General features: G+C 35.2%; 1 protein-coding gene across 1 annotated transcript in view; it reads left to right on the top strand.

Annotated features, from left to right (window-relative positions):
• ARAP2 (ArfGAP with RhoGAP domain, ankyrin repeat and PH domain 2) overlaps positions 1-18582 on the top strand; it is a 162188-nt gene that overhangs the window by 36632 nt on the left and 106974 nt on the right. Inside the window, exons 7-8 of the mRNA XM_063108248.1 lie at positions 3036-3156; positions 11533-11711. Coding sequence (XP_062964318.1) covers positions 3036-3156; positions 11533-11711 — 300 coding nt within the window. The remainder of the gene's footprint in view (positions 1-3035; positions 3157-11532; positions 11712-18582) is intronic.

The following is an 18582-nucleotide window of genomic DNA, read 5'->3' as shown; positions in this document are numbered from 1 at the left end:
GATCACCTAGGGAATAAATTGTAAATGTCTTTGGACATTCTAAATTTCCCACTGTCTGGTCTCAGCCACTACATACTTACATTAGAGAGGTCCTTACCGTGTCCCCGAAGATGCTGCGCCCCTCTCCACCTCCTTTGCTTGCCTGATCATGGGGAGATGTTCTTTCCCTGCTCTCCCTAGAGCACTTATTGGGCTAGTTTTGGCATTGTATTGCCATTTAATCTATTGCATGTATAGAGTTTCTTTTGTTAAGCCCGTCATGCCATGTCATGTTTTCTTTGTAGTGAACTTTTTCAACAGTGTCTGGGTACACACTGTGGAAACCTGAGCATGTCTTTTCCTCTATTTCCCCCTCCGTGTTTTTATGCTTTCATCTGAACCTCCCTAACCATTGCCATCCGTCAAAAATCTATGCAAGCTTCATGACACGTCTTGTTATCCTCTTTCATGAACCTTTTCTTTATTTTCTCCAATGGCATGACATTTGAACAATAATATGCAGGAAAGTTCATAAGGAAAACAAGCTGAAAGTAGGGAGGCAAACCGGGAAAGTGTTGTAGTAAGTGAAGCATTAATTTATTTGCTCGTAGACTAATGTATAGCCTCAGTGGAGGTGATAAAAAATGAATTTCAAAAAATATTAAAAATGAGCTGTCAGAGTTTGGTATAATTGTGATTGATTGGACGTAGGATTCATTCATTCAAAAAATATTTCTATAGTGCTGACTACATGAAAGGTATGAGGAAAATAGATAAATGACCCAAAGTCTATTTGGGGAAGCTGAATTAATCAAATAACCACACAGATAGATATAAAATCATTATTTAAAATACAGTGAATTATTGCTAGAAAGGAAAAGTGTACGTTGCTGTTAGCTAAATTAGGATTATCTACCTGGGTGAGGCTGAGGGGCCTGAGAGAAAAGACTGGTCAGACAGGCTTTCTTTAAGAAGATATATTTCTGCCAAAGTGTGAAGGTTAAGGAGGCAGTTACTATATGAAGATGGGTATGAAGAACATTTCTTGTAGAGCAAACAGTGTATGTAAAGACACCATGTGACTAGGACACAAAGTCAATGAGTGGCAGGGAGCAAGTTGACACGTTTAGGTTGAGGGAGAGTCCAAGTTATGTGGGTGCAAAAGATCAGGACATGTCAGAGACTATTTCATCCTGTTTCAGACCGATTATCTAGAAAAGTGATATGTTAATGATAGGTATGGAGGGAGAAAAGGGAAGTTGTCAGGTGATAATGAATTCAGTTTTAAGGTTTGGGATACTTATGGAACAGTTGCATATCCTATTGTTGACTTAAAATATGGGTGTGGAGTTGAGTGAAATGGATAGATAAGGAAGGAAGAGATTTTAGATTTCGTTGCATAGAGTTGGTAGTTGGAATGGTGAGAAGGGCTTTCTTTCATAGGGAGAAAAGATAAAACAAAAAGGAAAGTGAAAAGAAATTATTTTCTAAGTGCATGTTTCTTGACATCTTTCTCCTCCATCTGTATGAGGTTGCCCATTTATCTTTCTAAATCACAGTTCAAATATATTTAATTTTGGCTGCATGGGAGGACATAGGAAAGCCTTTATGGCAGTGGTATTTAAGATGGCATTAAAGAATGGATAAGGTTTTGACGGATACAGTCAGGGATGGGAGATTGGGGCAGAGCCAGTGAAGAGGAGACAAGAGAAAGTGCTGTGATGGTATTGTGTATGTCTCCTCAACTAGCAGAAGAGGGTGATGCTTTCAGTGGAATATCCCTTACCTCTTACTAGGGCAGGAGTTTAGAGTTGAGAGGAATGTGAACTTGGGACTTGCCTTCTGCATGCAGTGGTTTAATACATTCTTTTCCTAACCAGTTATTTTAGACAATTGGAACCTGCTCAAAAGTGGGGGTTCCATGGATAATGCTGTGGAAGGGGAGAGAAAAAGAAACCCCTTAAGGATGTGTCCAAGCTCTTCTGATATTCATGACATTTTATAATGTAGCCATGATGCATGTTTTCAGCCTCATTTCTTTTGACTGTACATTGCTGTTCTCCTATTTCTCTTTTCTACACATCCTTTATTCAGTCATTCTGGCTAAATGACTCCCACTTACTTATCTATTTGTTTAAAGTTAAGGTCCATTAAAGCCATGTTTCTAAAAACACCCCTTACTCCTGTTAAGTAAAACGGAAAATTTCTGTCTTTATATTCCTATGCCTTCGTTTGTACTCAGTTTTAAACTTTTCTCTCAGTACATTACCTGGTTATTCATTTTGAAGCTCCTTGAATGTATAAGGACTCTTTGAATTTTCTTTTCAATACAGGGCCCAGTATGTATTACACCCTTAATAAATATTTGAAATTATAAGGTGGTCATTATTCCAAATGATTTGGGAGAGTCCAGGAAAATGAAGATTGAGAAAAAGTTATCAGAGTCTTAAAAATGAACTTTTTTGAGCAAAATTGTAATATGTGTATGCCAATTGCAAACAGCCAAATTTGTCTTTTTTTTTTTTTTTTTTTTTTACTTTTTAGTCATAGAGAAATAAAATCATCATCAGAGCATTGAGTCATGTGCTTAATTGGTTAACTGATAAAATCTGTCAGATTTCTTAGGTATGTTTTTGTTATTCTCAATACGTAATAACAATAGTTTTGAGATGGTTCAGTTACAGTACCTGTTATGGCCAGCAGATGCCTGCAAACACCATAAAATCCTTTTGGCCAGATTGTTTTAAGGAACATGCTGCTGTTTTTGGAACTATATATTGCTTTTCTAGTAGAATTGTTTGCAGTTGATTCTGTGCCTTTTAATTTCAGATGAAGAGAAAATTGGAAAGACATCTCACTTAAAAGAACGGGGGCAGTGGATAATTTCTCTTCTGGAGTGTTAAATCAATGAGTTTACATACTATTTGTATGTCATTTATGATCAAAATTATGAAAGAGAAGCAATTGTAAATACTGTGCCATTCCTATTTTGTAAGATCAAGAGAATTTCATTTTCGTATGTCTTCTTCACGTATCTTTTTCTCTAACCTTTACAGGAGATGTATTCGAAAGGAATAATTCCACTTTCTGCTATATCTACGGTACGAGTTCAAGGAGACAACAAATTTGAAGTTGTTACAACACAAAGAACTTTTGTTTTTAGAGTAGAGAAAGAAGGTAAGATTGTTTCTTTATCCCACAGACATTAATTTATAACTAATCAGATTAATAAACCAGTTAAACTAGAATGGTCAATAAACCTTAAATATATTAACTTTAAATAATTTACATTTTTAAATCAATTTTTGAATGTGTAATGTTAAAACATGAAAAAGTTGACAAGTTATCTGTTGTTTTTCACTGTTCTTTCATGTAACAGATATTTACTGAGAAGCTAGTAAGGGCCAAGAACTCAGTTCTAAGTTTTGGGTAAATAGCAGAGGGGAAAAAAAAAAAAAAAAAAAAAACCCACAAAAATCTCACTCTTATGGAGATTACCTTTGAGCTGTTATTTTGATAATACAAAGTAGTTATTTAATATGCAAAAACAATTTTTCTAAATATTAAAATGTTGGTTTATGAAAGTTTATGTATAGCAGTTTGTAGCTGAATGCACAGGCACAGTAGTCATTTTATTATAGATTCTAGAATGTCTTTTCTTGAATTCTTTTCACCTGCATCATCTACGATGGGTTACTTGTTGGCAAAAATTGATCTAAAGTTGGCATGTGTTTTCTGGATTGAGTTTAAAAGTATAAAGAGAAATCTTTTCTGAATTTTGTTTGGTGGGGGAAGGAGAAGCCAAGGGAGTTAAAAGTTCTTTGTTGTATATTTTGTTTGACTATCATAATAGGTCATTACTATAAACCTCTCTAGGTTTAAGTCATATAGGTAAGGCTATCTCTTTAATTAAAGAATTGGAATTTTAACTTATTTTGAAGATTTAGTACAGATGTATAATTCAACATGATTTTAAAAAGTATTTCTTGGTGCTTAATTATTTGAATAATAATGGTAATGGAAAACTTACTGAATACTTGGTATGTGCCAGACATCCTTCTAAATTCTATTTCCACAACAGTCTGATAATTATTACAGTATTATTGTAGTATTACAGTTATCATCCCATTTTACAGATGAGTATTTACTACCAAGTGGAAACTACTACAGTGTTAACTATTACCGGGCAACATTGTTTTATTTTCCACTGCTAGATTCCTAGAACATTTGTCAGTGCATGACACATAGAAAGCATTCAGTAAATAAGAAAGTTTCCATTATTGCTTGGGTTAATCAGTAAATGAATATGTTCCAACAGCCCTTCACACTGGAGCAGTTTTTTTCAAACTGTGGATTACTACCCATTTGTGAGGTCAACTTAGTATTTTATTATGTTACACAAAACAGCTCCCTTCCAAAAGAAAAAACCCTCAAAAAACACAAAATAAAGAAATATTAAGGTAGATTGCTTACAGTTGGTGTTATATTGTGAAACATACTTATATGTATATATTGCGTATGTGTAAAATAAAAAGTGTTTCTTACATGATGTGGTACTTTAAAAAAAAATGTTGAAAGCTGTGACTCTAGAACAGAGGTCAGCAAACTGTGGCCTCAGCCTAAATCTGTCCCACTGTTTTGTAAATAAAGTCTTGCTATATCACAGCTACTCATTCATTTATGGCTGCTTTCCTGCCTCCATGGGAGTATTTAGTGGTTGTGGCAGAGACCATATGGCCAGTAAAGCCTGAAATACTATCTGGCCTTTTATAGAAAATGTTTGCTAACTCCTGACCTAGAGCATTTTATCTAGAATTGCCTATGTGAGGAGCCATTTTTTTGTGACTCATTGCCTGAAATACAGAAATCTGTCCACACTTGTGATACTCAGTATGGGACGTGTATTTGCAATCAGTTTTTCTCTTTCTGTATTTCTGGCAACACATGGCATTGCTCCTCTTGATTGGCTGTCATAACCGTCTTTCCTTACACTTTGGTTCCCAATACTGCCCTGAAAGGTGATGGCCTGTTTCTTTGGGGTGCTTATCACTTTCTCCTTGGACTGTCAAAGTAAATTTTCCATATGCCACATAGCCTGCATTTTAAGATAGTCATACTAAAGAAAGCTTCCAACTTGTGAGAAAATCTGTTTAGCCATATTTACTTGCCACGTTACAAGATAACCAGACACATTTTAATTAAGTAGAATGGATCAATCCACACATGTTTAAAAGTTATATGTTTACAATTGACCAATAAACCCTTTTGAGGTATACAGTTCATCTTATTGTTGTAAACTTAGTGTAAGAATTTCATTAACTTAGGTATAAGTTTATTGTTAGTTAAATAAGTCACAAGTCTTTCAATTTTTGCAACCATGGAAATACTGCTTCAGTGAAAACTGAGACTGTATTCACATGGAATTACTGAGTAAGTTATTTTGATTGGTAGTTATTTTTACATAGTAACAACTCACATTTTTAAAGATAAGTGTGTGTACAGGTATGTGTATATATATGTGTGTAGATATGTATATGTATTTACATATATAAGTGGTATATATGTGTCTATTTATTTAGTATGGAACCTTCCACAAGATACTAAGAATGTTTTATTAAGAATCCTTCCACATATGCAAATGTGGATTATTTTTTATTTTGTGGGAACTGGGAAATCAACTATAGTGGCTTATGAGAAATTTGACTTGAACTTTAAGCTAAATTAAAGTTCACTTCAATCCAATGAAGAAGCAAAATCAACGTTTAGAACAGAAAGGGGAATGGTTTGATATCATAACAGTGATGAATTCTTCATTTTTGGTGAAAAGGTTTTGAATGATCTCTGTACAACAGCTACCCTTTGTCTTCCCTGACACCAGTGTCTCTATTTCTAAACTGCTGCATCGCCCTCTGGCATTGCCAAGATAGGGTTACAGCTTGTCATCTTTTCTCCACAGATATTTTAAGGATCCAATTCCCCCAGGTTTCTGAATGAAATATTGTTATCCTCTTAGTTGAAAGTGAGTTATATTGAAATGCTAACGTTTAAAAAATACTCTTCCTCAGGTAGAAAATTTAGTCTGACTCCTCTTGTTCTCAAGCAGAACCACTGGAATTGGTTTGAGGGTCATAACAGCTCATTATTTCTTCAGTCAGTCTGTATTCCTGGGGTACCTGTGGGAACACATGCAGATGTCTTCCTTCACAAAATAGGTGATGTTTTGAGTTGGCAGTTCCCACGGTTAGAAGAGAGTTTAAGAAATCGGAGTGGGCATTCCCTTTCCAGGGCCATTTTCAGTACCGGCTTTCAGCTGCGGGTCCCCTGTTTCTGCCCACATCAGCATATTCTGGACCCCTGGGAAACAGGCAAGTGTGTCATTTCCTCAACTCTGTTTGTAGACATCATGCAGCCCTCCTGCTGCAGCTATGATACTGACACTGGGAAGGTTCTTGTTTTTAAAAGAACACCTGGTATAAGAAACATACAAATTCTCCTTAGTTGTTTTGGGCATGCAGACTTATACTTCTTTTGAAATCTTCTAAAGCATCAAGGCGTGGGACATTTACTATTCTTTTACTTTCTCAGCCTACTTAATCTCATTAATGATGGTTTGCTAAAGCATCTGCTTTGTAGACTTCATCCTGTTATTCAGAAGTTCTGATGTAAGTTATTGCAGGAACTTGCTAAGACCCCAAATTTCTTTAAAGATTTTCTATTATGGGGCCCCAAATCTGGTTTTGAAGCCGATTTCATGGTTTTAAGGTGACTGATCCCAAATGTGTATCTCCATCACTCACCTCTTCCTGCATTCCAGAATTATATATACACCTGCCTATTTGACATCTCAACGTGGGTGTTTAATAGCATCTAAAACTTCATATGTCCAAATTCCTGTTTCCACCCTTTCCACCAAATCTCCTTCCCCTGTAATCTTCCTTATCTCAGTAAATGGAAGTCCCAGGTGCTTAGGCCATGAACTATGGGATCATTCTTGAATTTTTTCCTTCTCATATCTCACATCTACTCCATCAGCAAACCTTGTCAGTTTGACTTGAAAATATGTCTAGACACTGACCAATTCTCAACACCTCCACTATTACCACTCTTCTACAAGCCACCACTTCTCCCTCAATTATTTTAATTGCCTCCCTTGATCAACTACAGTTATATTTTTAGTGCAGTTGTCAAAGCAATCATTCAACAAGAAAGATCATGTCAGTACATTTCAAATGCCCCATTGTCTTTCCATCTCACTGAGAGTGAAGTACTTACGATGTCCAACAGCTCCTACGTGATCCGGCCTTGGTCTTTCTGTTCTTACCTCCTTCCATGCCTGCACCCCCCCCCCCCCCCCACTACATTTCAACCTCAGGGGCCTCTTTGTTTCTTGAATATGCCAAACCTGCTGTTTCCTTAGGACCTTGACACACTCTGTTCTCTTTATCCTGGAACGCTCTTCCTCTAGCCACCTGAGGGCTTGCTACATCACTTCCACTTCCTTTAGGCTTTTGCTTAATCATCACCTTCTTTCTGAGGCTTTTTCTGTTACCCAGTATAAAATGGCATTCCCTGTGCCCTCATCCTGTGCTTTATGTTATCCCATTGCATTTGTCCCTGTATAATATGTTATATATAAAAGTTCTTATGGTCTTTTTCCTTTCACTAGAGTATAAACTCCAGGACAGTAAGGTCATGATCTGTCTTGTTCCCTGCTCCATTCCTAATATTCAGAACAGGTCTTGGAACATAGTAGGCACTAAATATTTGTATGAATGAGTGGTTATCGATTTGAAGAACAACCCTGGTCTGCAATACTTTCTTCTCTAACATGGATCATGGGTTACATTGCAGGATCTTTAGTTAGATCATATATTACCATATCAAAAGTAAGAGTCAAGCTAAGCTTTGTTAGGTTATGTTATTGATGTTTTGCATGGCCCTTATGTAGTAATCCCTTGTATTCGCAATCCTTTGTTACTAATGAATATGTCTACTGCTAAATCCTGAGGTCTGGAGAATATTAAGTCTCTCCTGTGGATTTTTTTTTTAAACCTTCTTTTTAGATTCTTGTACTCTAAGCTGGCATTCCTGAAACCTCAAGAACTAATCTGAGGTTTGTGAAAATTGCTATTGTCTTTTTACATTCAAGCATAATCATAAGAAAGTGGCAATTTAAACATTTATTCTTTGTTTCTCCTTTTTTCCCAATCTGGAGTGCTATAGTTAGACCAACACCATATCTAGGTCAGAGAGTATTTTCAGAAGGAATGGTGCTTAGCACAGTACTAAGATCAAGATAGATACTCAATAGATAGTTGTTATTGGAAAGAATAAAAGTATCTCAGTGTGAAGAGCAGGTATCTAGCTTTGCCCAAGATACTTGTCCAAGGGGAAATCATTATTTGGTTTGGAATATTGTGACTTGTGAAAGCATATTTCCCCATGTCTAAGGATGCACATATTGCACAGCCAAGTACAACAGACATTTGTAATCTCTTTTATTGTGTGTGAATGATCTGTTCCACTCTGTCTCCATTGGCATAGGTAATTAAGAATAAGCTGAATGTTACTATTAATTCCTATTCTTCTTGACTGTTTGCTTCCTATTGGTAACAGAGACCCTCAGGAGCTAGGTAATTCTCCTAGGGTATAAGAGAAATCATGTGTTGAGATGCAACCGTCAGTTTCAAATTAATTTCTGAGAAACGGAGAAATATGCCAACAGTAATAGCTACATATACTTTGACCCAGTTCATTAAATTATGACCTATGTTTTAAACTCAGTGATTTATATGGATTAACACAAAAACTAAAACATTATATATCATTTACTTGAGGTGAGAGGAATACCTTGTGTGAAACTAATGACCACAAGTAATAACCAAGTTAAGTGGAAGGTCTGTTACTGTTACTGAAAATGTAATAAGTCATAGTGCAAGCTGGATCTGTTTATGTAGAGAAGCTGCTTCATATTGACGTTGACTTTGCTACCCGAGCATTTTCATGTCCTTTAGTTTATGATATATAACAATGATGGGGGCATTTAATAAATAGTTTATCCTGATATGTAGGAACAAACACCAATTCTTGGATTATGTAACAGCTGCAGTAAAGCATTGTTGAATGAGTTTTTAATACATATTTTGGCTTTGGTCATTAAAGACACAACTGTTTTTAGAAGTTTTGAAGGTGAGCAAGAATGTTGATAATGTAAAAACAGACTCATGAAATAACTTTGGATTCATGTCTGAATGTGAGCAAGTCTAATACGGAGATTTATTTCAAACCACAGTGAAGTTATTCTGGGCAGATCTGTCTTAGAAGGATCTGAGAAACCGTCCGATTTCTCAAGATTGGGCCTTGCTTACTCTTTCTTTCTCCTTTCTTTCTTGAAAATTTTTTCTACCTGGAATTCGTTTTTTTTTTCCTTTGGCTTGTGTCTTAGTCATTTTTTTTTTTTTTTTTTTTTTTGGTCACTTATAACGGAATACCTGAAACTGAGTGACTTATAAAGAAACAAATTTATTTCTTACAGTTTTGAAGGCTAGGAAGTCCAAGGTTGAGGGGTACATCTGGCGAGGGCCTGCTTCCTGGTGGGGACTCAGCAGAGTCCGGAGGCAGCACAGAACATCACTTGGTGAGGTGGCAAAAGCGTGCTAAAATGCTCTCTTCCTCTCTTTATAAAGCCAGACGTCCACTCCCATGATAACCCATTGATTTATTATCCCAATAACCCATAAATGAATTAATTCACTTGTAAGGGCATAGCCCCCATGATACAATCACCTCTTAAGGGTTCCCACCTTTCAAATACTATAGTCAGATTTCCCACCCTCTTAATACTGTTAAAATGAGAATTACATCTCAACATGAGCTTTGGAGGGGTCAAACATTCAAACAATAGCATTGTGGTAACCACCTCTCCAATTTGTTTCGGTAGCCCATTTTCCAGCCTCATTGATACAGTTGTGCCTCAAGGTTTGTCTGTTTCATTTCCTTTAACATTAAACATTTATCCGCTTCCATGGGTCTCGTGCAGGTTTCCTTTGTTCACTTACTGCTGTCAGTCTGTGTCCTAGATGCTCATGCCATGGCATTGAAAACGTGAGGTGGTTCTGTTAATTGATCAGACCTCCTACCTTCTTTGCCTGGCCAATTTATGATACCAAGCTACCTTTTATTTTGAGTAATTTATTTTTTTATGACCATCCATCAAACATATTCAAAATCTCAGCTATTTTTTACTCTCCTTAATGTCTTGACTCTTCATATATTCTTTTGTTTCCATTTTCATTGTATTTTTAAGTCTCTATTGCCTTGTTCCTGGTCTCCAGCCTTCCAGTTTGATCTACCTATCATTATCCTAATTATTCTAATCGTGCTTCTTCCTTGCTGAGAATCCAGAAGTGGTTTTCCTTTGCCTCTAATGAAGACAAAGTTCCTTAAACAGGCAGTGCAGATTCTGTTGCCAGATTTCGCACTGTTTCCTTGTGAGTTCAAAATTATTTGTAATATATTTATATATTTATCTATAAATTAGTTCCTGAACAGATGTTGGTTCTCCCTGACTTTGTTCTTGTGCTCTGCTCAGAATCCTGTTCTGCTCTTTCTTTTCCCAAACTCCGGTTTTGCCTTTTGAATTGCTCCTCCTTGACAAGGTGTAGCACAAATACCCATTTTTTTTTTTCCCCACGGTGCAAAGAAAAGTTGTGTGAAAGTTAAAACATTTGATTCTCATAATTTTAATACTAACTTGCTGTATGACCTTCAGCTAAATCACTTACCTCAATCGAATTGACTCATACATTATTTGATACTGTTTGTATGACATTTATTCTATTCCATATTCCATTATGTGTTCAAATCTAACTTGACTTATAGCTTTGATTGTACTTCGGGGACCAGATTGAATTCCTATACTGTAACACAATGTATTGTACATAGTTGAAGGTCACTTAGCGTTTGAGGAAGGAGTGGGAAAACAAAGTTTTAATTTGCCAAATGAGATGCTGTTGTTAGTTACCGTGGTGATAGTAGAGTGGGAAAGCTGATAGCAAGGCAGGCTTGCTGTTGACCAGATTCCAAGTGACTGTTAGAAAGTAAGGTTTTCTGGGTGTTTAACTGAATTGCCCCATACAATCTTTGTTAGGTAGCACTATTACTTCTATTAAAAAAGAAAATCTAGTCTCATGAATAATCTTAAAAAAAATGCTTCTCAGACATTAACATGGATACAGATTACCTGCAGTTCTTTTTTAAAATGCAGATTCTGATTCATCAGGGCTGGAGTGGGGCCTGAGATTTTCCCTTTCTAATGAGCTCCCAAGTGAAGCGAGTGGTACTGATTCCAGGACAACTAAGTAGTAAGAGTTAATCCTTCCTGTTTCTTTAAAGGGTTAGGCCATTGGCCCTGCCTACAGTAGCATTTAGGTTGTGGTTGTGGGAAAGCGTCTGTGAATTATCTGTTGCAAACACAGTAGATTCCTCGTTGACTTTTCTGTGTCTATGTAACTTACTTATGGTTTTATGTATTTTCTCCTGTCTTATTTTCAGAGGAGAGAAATGACTGGATCAGTATACTATTAAATGCACTGAAATCACAATCTCTTACCTCACAGTCTCAAACAGTTGTTACACCTGAGAAATGTGGATATCTTGAGTTGAGAGGATATAAAGCCAAAATTTTTACTGTGTTAAGTGGAAACAGTGTGTGGCTTTGCAAAAATGAACAGGTAAGCTCTGTTACAGTAATTGCAAATTGCCGTTCTTTGATTATAGTAACAACTGTGCTTTGTTTGTTAGAATTATTAGTGTTTTTGCTTATAGTCTTGCATTTGTGTTGAGTGCTCCACTAAATATAAAGAAAGGTTTTATTGAATTTTCTCAGTTTCTCCATCATCAGGAAAGTAGCTATATCAAATTTGAGGCTGGACATTACATTTGTAAGGGACTGAGGACACAAAAATGTTGAAAATAATTTTTTAAAAGTATTTCTCAGTTGAAGTAGCATTATAAAACTCCAGGAAAGAATAATTAAGAACCAATTAATCATTACAACTGTTGATGAAATAGGCCTAGTTCTGTACCTGCTGTGCTGTTTTCATTTTTGTCATAGAAAATTATAGAATAAGCAAAGGTAACATATTTGCTTGAGTTTACAGGACTTATTGGTCTTTTTAAAAAAAGTTTTTTGAGCATATGTGTTGCTTGCAGAGAAACTGATTTACTAGAGACAAGTGAGATATTTATGTGTATATATATGTATATGTACCTATGTATATATGTATGAACACACACATATGCACATACATACCCACATCTATCAATGCACACACATCATGTATGTATAATATTGAATTTGGTTAATATAAAAAGACTCAGTAGACAATTTAAATATTTTGAGGAGATTGGTAAAATAAAGTTTTAACAAATCCTGTCAGCTTCATTTGATTCTGTAGACTTTCTTTTCTCTAACATTTCTGGTTTTTAATATGTATAAAAAAATTCTTTCTCATTTGCAACGACATGGATGGACCTAGAGAGAATTATATTAAGTGAAACGGGTCAGGTACAGAAAGAGAAATACCACATGTTCTCACTTATTTGTGGGAGCTAAAAATAAATAAATACACAAAAAAAACCGGTGGTGGGGGAGGGAAGAAGACACAAGAATTACAATTCCTTTAAGTTGATATGACAAGTGAACAGAAAGGAAATTGTTGGGAGGGAGAGCGGTTTCGGGAATTGGCCATAATAATTAACCACATTGTGTATTGACAAAATAAAATAAAATTTGGAAGAAAAAAAAAAAGAAAATTCTTTCTTTACCCCCTTTTGGAAATAATTTTATTTTTTCACCTTTCAGCCTAGAATATATTAGATGCTTAATAATTATATGTGGAATTAACACACTTTGGATGTCTGACCTAAAATGAACTCATTTTATGATACATCATAATGGGTTATGGTAAGGCGAAATATCAATACTATTTTCATAACAAAAATTAGAGATAGCAACTCAAAACAAACAGGAGTTTCAAAAAAATCAACCACAGATCTCTATCCAAGGTTTCCTGTGCACTTCAATGTGAACTTATTCATTACATTTTTTTGGACAAGATTTTTTAGCCAATTAACTGTGGAAGACATCGTTGAGCACTGTCAGCATATTAATAACTTGGATAGTTAGCATATTCCTAAAGAAGAATAGTGATGTATAGCTTAATAATGTGTACTAACTGAATGTGAACATTTTCAGTCTGTGAAGTAAGATGATTAAAACTTTTCTTACTGAAACGGAGGTTAAAAATGCATACTTTGTGTGGATCAGTATGGAAGCTACTCTGCCAGATTAGTTGAGGTATTCATTTTTTATTTGCACAGACCTGATGGACTTTAAATTATTAGTTTCATTGCTCACATTAGCTACGTTGTGTCTAGAAGTAGGATAGATTATTTTAAAAGTTTTATTAATACTTTTTTATTAGCAAAAAATTCCATGAAATTATTGCTTTGGAATAATTGAATGTGAAAAGCATGATAATGATTACCATTTGCTGAGTATCAGGTATTATGCTAATTAATTTGTACACATCCTCTTTTAATTTTCCCCACATATTTAGAAGGAAGACTTTTTTTTTTTTTTTTTTTTTTTGTCTTTTTTTGTGACCGGCACTCAGCCAGTGAGTGCACCGGTCAGTCCTATATAGGATCCGAACCCGCGGCGGGAGTGTCGCCGCGCTGCCAGCGCAGCACTCTACCAAGTGCGCCACGGGCTCGGCCCATAGAAGGAAGATATTTTCATCTGTGTTTTATAGATGAGGAAAAAGAGCATTAAGTAATTTGTCTAGGGATTATAGCCATCATGCAGAGTTTAGTTTGAAACCAGAACTGTATAACTCTAAGCCTAGCTTCTTAACTGCCATACCAAATTGTCTTTTAAAAGTCTAGATTGAAAATAAATTTTCTGACTTGTGACCTTTTACAAATATAGTTGTCCTCCTTTATCTGCTGGGTACATTTCAAGATCCCCAGCAGATGCCTGAAACCATGAATAGTACTGAATCCTATAAATACTGTTTTTTCCTATATGTATGTACCTTTGATTTAGTTTAATATATAAATTAGGTGCAGTAAGAGATTAACAACAATAAATAATAATAAAATAGAACAGTTATAACTATATGCCAGTATCACTGCTCACTCTTGCTCTTTGAGGCTACTATTCAGTAAAATAAGGGTGACTTGAACACATGCAAAGCTATGACAGTTGATCTGATAACCAAGATGGCTACTAAATGACTACCTGACTACTGGGTGGGTAGTGGATACAGTGTGGATCCTGGACAAAGGGATAATTCTCGTCCTGGGTGGGAGAGATTTCATTATTCTGCTCAGAACAGTGTACAATTTAAAACTTATGAATTGCTTATTTCTGGAATTTTCCATTTAATATTTTCAGACCGAGGTTCACCTCAGGTAACTGAAACCACAGAAAGTGAGACTGTGGATAATGGGGGACTACTGTTGCCTAAGAATTCTTTCCTTGAATGATTTAGTTGTCTAGGAGTTTTAGAGTGTACATTCAATAGACATTGTATACTGTGTAAGACACTCTAAAAAATGATGTGTTTACTGAGAAGGAAGACACAAATCTTAACTTCTAGGAGGAAAAGTCAGACAAAACCAGCATTTATGATGGCTGGTGAGTTCAGTACTGTGTTAGATTGTGTAGGAGTTACAGAGAGGTGCAGAAAAAGGGGCATCTAACAAAGTCTGGGAATTAGAAACACTTCTACATATACAAGTTATGAACATATTCTCCTTAAAATTTAAAGCATTAAGGCTGGACCCTTCTCACTTTTTGTTAAGTAAGCATATTTTTGATATATTTCAAGTCCCTTTCCATGCATGAACATGACTTTATGTGTACCCTTAAAAAGTGCATACCATGTTGTTGTTAGTGTGGGTGTGCGTGTGTGTGCGTGTGTGTGTGCGTGTGTGTGTGTGTGTGTTTAATTGCATCATATCATATTGAGCCAAGTTTTAAGGGACTTGGTCTTGAGTCAAGTCTTAAAACACTAGCTGGATTGAGACTGAGTGCATATGATAAGAAAGACCCTCCACATTCAGGCCCTGACATTCCCTTCTAGTTTCATCTGTTCTTACATTCTGATATATGCCCTTTCCCTCAGAGGAACGTTGCCCATTTGGTTTTCTCACATGGTGGAGTAGGTGAAGGACCTGGTGATGTGCTAAGTAAGGAGACTTTCTCCTGAATGCAGAGGGCTTTACACTAGTGGGGGCAACAACCTGTGTTTTCCAAAATGTATGAAATGGTAATAAAATAGTTGGATGCAACTTCTGAAAGTAGTTTTGTACAACCCCCCCCCACATACACACAAAGTGATCTTGTTTATTTTTCAAAGGTGACAGGAAAAATCTATCATAAAGATGTAAGATGTGTTAGATTGAACCTCTGTATCTTGATTTGTGTTGGATCTAATTTAGTGCCATGCAACATAGCTTAATTATTTTTATTTTTATTTTAAAACTGTGAATCTTTTGCCTAAATAACTTAATAACATGAATAGAATAAAAAATAAAGTTGACCTACCTCACCCTCACATAGGAACTGTTTTCATTTTTCTTGTCTCTAACATATACATGGGTTTACTAATGTACTTTGGTGTTCACTCTGGAGGGAGTGAACAGACAATGGATAGAGGTGGAAGGGTCACTATTACATGGTATGTTGAGGAGTTATTAAAGAGAAAGCTCATTTACTGCAAAGAAGATTGGATTGGGAGGTTGCGGTTATGGAGTTTCATTTTTGCTCTGCTACTAATTGGCTCAGGTAATTAAGTTAGTCTCTTTAGGTTTAAATGGCATCATGTGAAGAAGAGTGATAGATTGTTATCTCTAAGGCCGTCACTTAAGTTGCATGATAAAATTCCAGATTTCTGGGCCCATTCCAGACCCACTGACTCAGAGTTTCTTGGAAAGGGGTGTTGGAATGTGTACTCATAAAAATCACCCCAGGTGATTCAGTGATGGTTGATCCAAAAACCACACACTGTAGAACACGGCTCCAAGGCTTTTTTCTTCAAAAATGATAAGCATCCAAGATATTTCTGGAGCTGTGAAATGTGTAAAAATAGCTTTCAACAACAATAATGAGATCAGTGCTACTTTCGTTCATCCCTTGACTCTGGGCTGCTATACTTCTTTTTGTGATTAACTTTAATTGGGAAGTTTGTCTTTTTCTTAATGGAACATTTTGAAACACTACGTACAAATATTTAAGTGGAAAGGTTAGAAAATCATATTGGTTGCATTTCTAAATTTTGAAGAAATATTACTAAACAATTGTATATAATTTTAAACTAATCTATACCTACTTTTTTATTTCTGCTAAATTCTCAAAAATTTTTATATAAGATTTACGATTTTCAGCCTATACACCCTGCATTAACTATTTAATTCCTTTCTCTTAACATAGATTTTTATTACTTGAGTATGCCATATTGGAGGAATTTAAAAAAACTATTTGCATAGTCATCATAAAGGAAAAGTGTTTGAAAACCAGTAGAAATAGTTTTCATTTGTTATTTCCCATAAATTTATTTAACTCTGTGTGTGTGTTTGGAAATTTATCCTAATTTTGCAGATTATTGTTTATATTTTCTAGAGTGTTTTCTCAACTTCCAGTAGGTTTCCTTAAAATGTCTTAAGATCCCTACAAATATATTTTGTCAAGCATATATTTTTTGTAATTGTTTCCCTTTTTTGCAATCTGTCTCTTCTGCTGAATCAAGAACTTATATTTTCTAAGTTAAAATAGCTATTGAGATTCTATTATAATTAATGCCTTTACTTTTTTGGAAATTCTCCTTATTAAGAGAAGTGTCATGCCAATAGCAAAGGGGATGCCAGTCTGCACGTTCTTGTTGACAGCTCATGGACTGGTTTAAACTCCATGAATAATGGACTTCAACATGGAATTAACATGGACTTTTGCTCAGTTCCCAGTTGCTCAGTTCAGATTCACTTTTTTTTCCCCCATCCCTTTCCCTTTCATTTGTTAGCAACTTGTAGGAAGTAAAACTTGAAGTAGTTCTTGGCAGCATAGGTGAAATGCCTCAGGGAATGTTAGATATTTTTCTATTTTCTTTTTTCAGATAGGCTTTAAGAGGAAGTGGAGGATAACTATGAGCAAACGTAAAAAATTTGTTAGAGAGGAGAATGGCATAGTAGAAACTAACACTCACATTTTTTGCCTAATTACACTGTTGCAAAACACTGTTGCTATTTTCACATAAATTAAATGTCATCCTTAAATATTTAACACCATCTTACACACCCCACCCTGTTTTAATTTTTGCATTTTCTTCTATTCCTTGTCTCTGCCTGTGTTTTATATGCCTGCGATGTTATAACTATGACAGTTTTTCCACATTATTTAACTTTGTATAAAACGTATTTGCGTAATTGAGTTGTTTAGGTTACACTGTAGTCACTGTGTTTCTGGATTCATTCTTCCATTTAACAAATGTTTGGTGAGCACCTTCTCATTTCTGGGCACTGCTGTAGGCACTAGGGGTACAGTGGTCACCCATAAGACCTCTGTTTTCTGGGGCCTTTCTGGTGGGAGTAACACATAATGATAAATAAATAAATGAGATTTCCGGTACCCTTGTGTATGTAGCCTTGACTGTTTTTTCAATTATTATTATTATTATTATTTTTTTTTTTGGCAAGAATTCCTATGACCCTTTCTAAAGAGTAGTTTACATTTTAAATGTTGCTAGCTATGTGATTATGTATCAATTACGTTTTGACCTTAAAAGTGTTTGAGTCATAATTTTCATATTCCCAAATTAATAGTGTGAATATTTACCTCATTCACCGCTGTGTCTTCGGGAGTTACACACAAGAAGCTGGCGCTCAGTACACATACGTAGAATGAACTTATTGAATTAATTTTCACTTACAACTGTTTTCTTGACTGGAGAGTTATATCTTTAAAAAAATTTTTTTCTTTTAAGATTATTTTTTTTCTCTATGAAATGTCTCTTCATCTTCTTTTTCCATTTATTTATTGGAATTATATTGTCTTTCTTGCTAATTTTTTTAAACCTTTTAATATAACTATTAATCTTCATGTCATTTTCTAAAACTTTTTCTGAGCTATTTTCGTTACTTTTCACTTTTCAGTTAATTTCATCGTATAGAAATTTTGTTTATATAATTAAACTGTTTTTTAGTTAGTTCAAAGCTTACATATTTTCTGTATTCTGTCACAATAATTATTTTCAAAATTATTTATCTTGAAATACTATGGATGTAATATATATAAGCCAGTATTTTTCAAATTTTAAATGAGACAATCAGATGTGAACATGCATTGAAATCTGTATATTGCTAGTTGAATGGGATTTCTGTAAATAGAACATGAGGTGAATTTAAGAGAACTAGCTTTTGTTTCCATTTGTTATATTGTCCTGACAGCCAGTCTTTCATCTTTTCCCAATGAGTTTTTTTAATATGATGTTAATATTAGTGAATTCATTACAACCAGATGTCTTGCTTCGTGGGTTTGGG

The sequence above is a fragment of the Cynocephalus volans genome, chromosome 9, assembly GCF_027409185.1.
Source record: "Cynocephalus volans isolate mCynVol1 chromosome 9, mCynVol1.pri, whole genome shotgun sequence".
Lineage (NCBI taxonomy): Eukaryota > Metazoa > Chordata > Mammalia > Dermoptera > Cynocephalidae > Cynocephalus > Cynocephalus volans.
The sequence above is the reverse complement of the archived record's forward strand: the minus strand, read 5'-3'. Positions and strand labels throughout refer to the sequence as shown.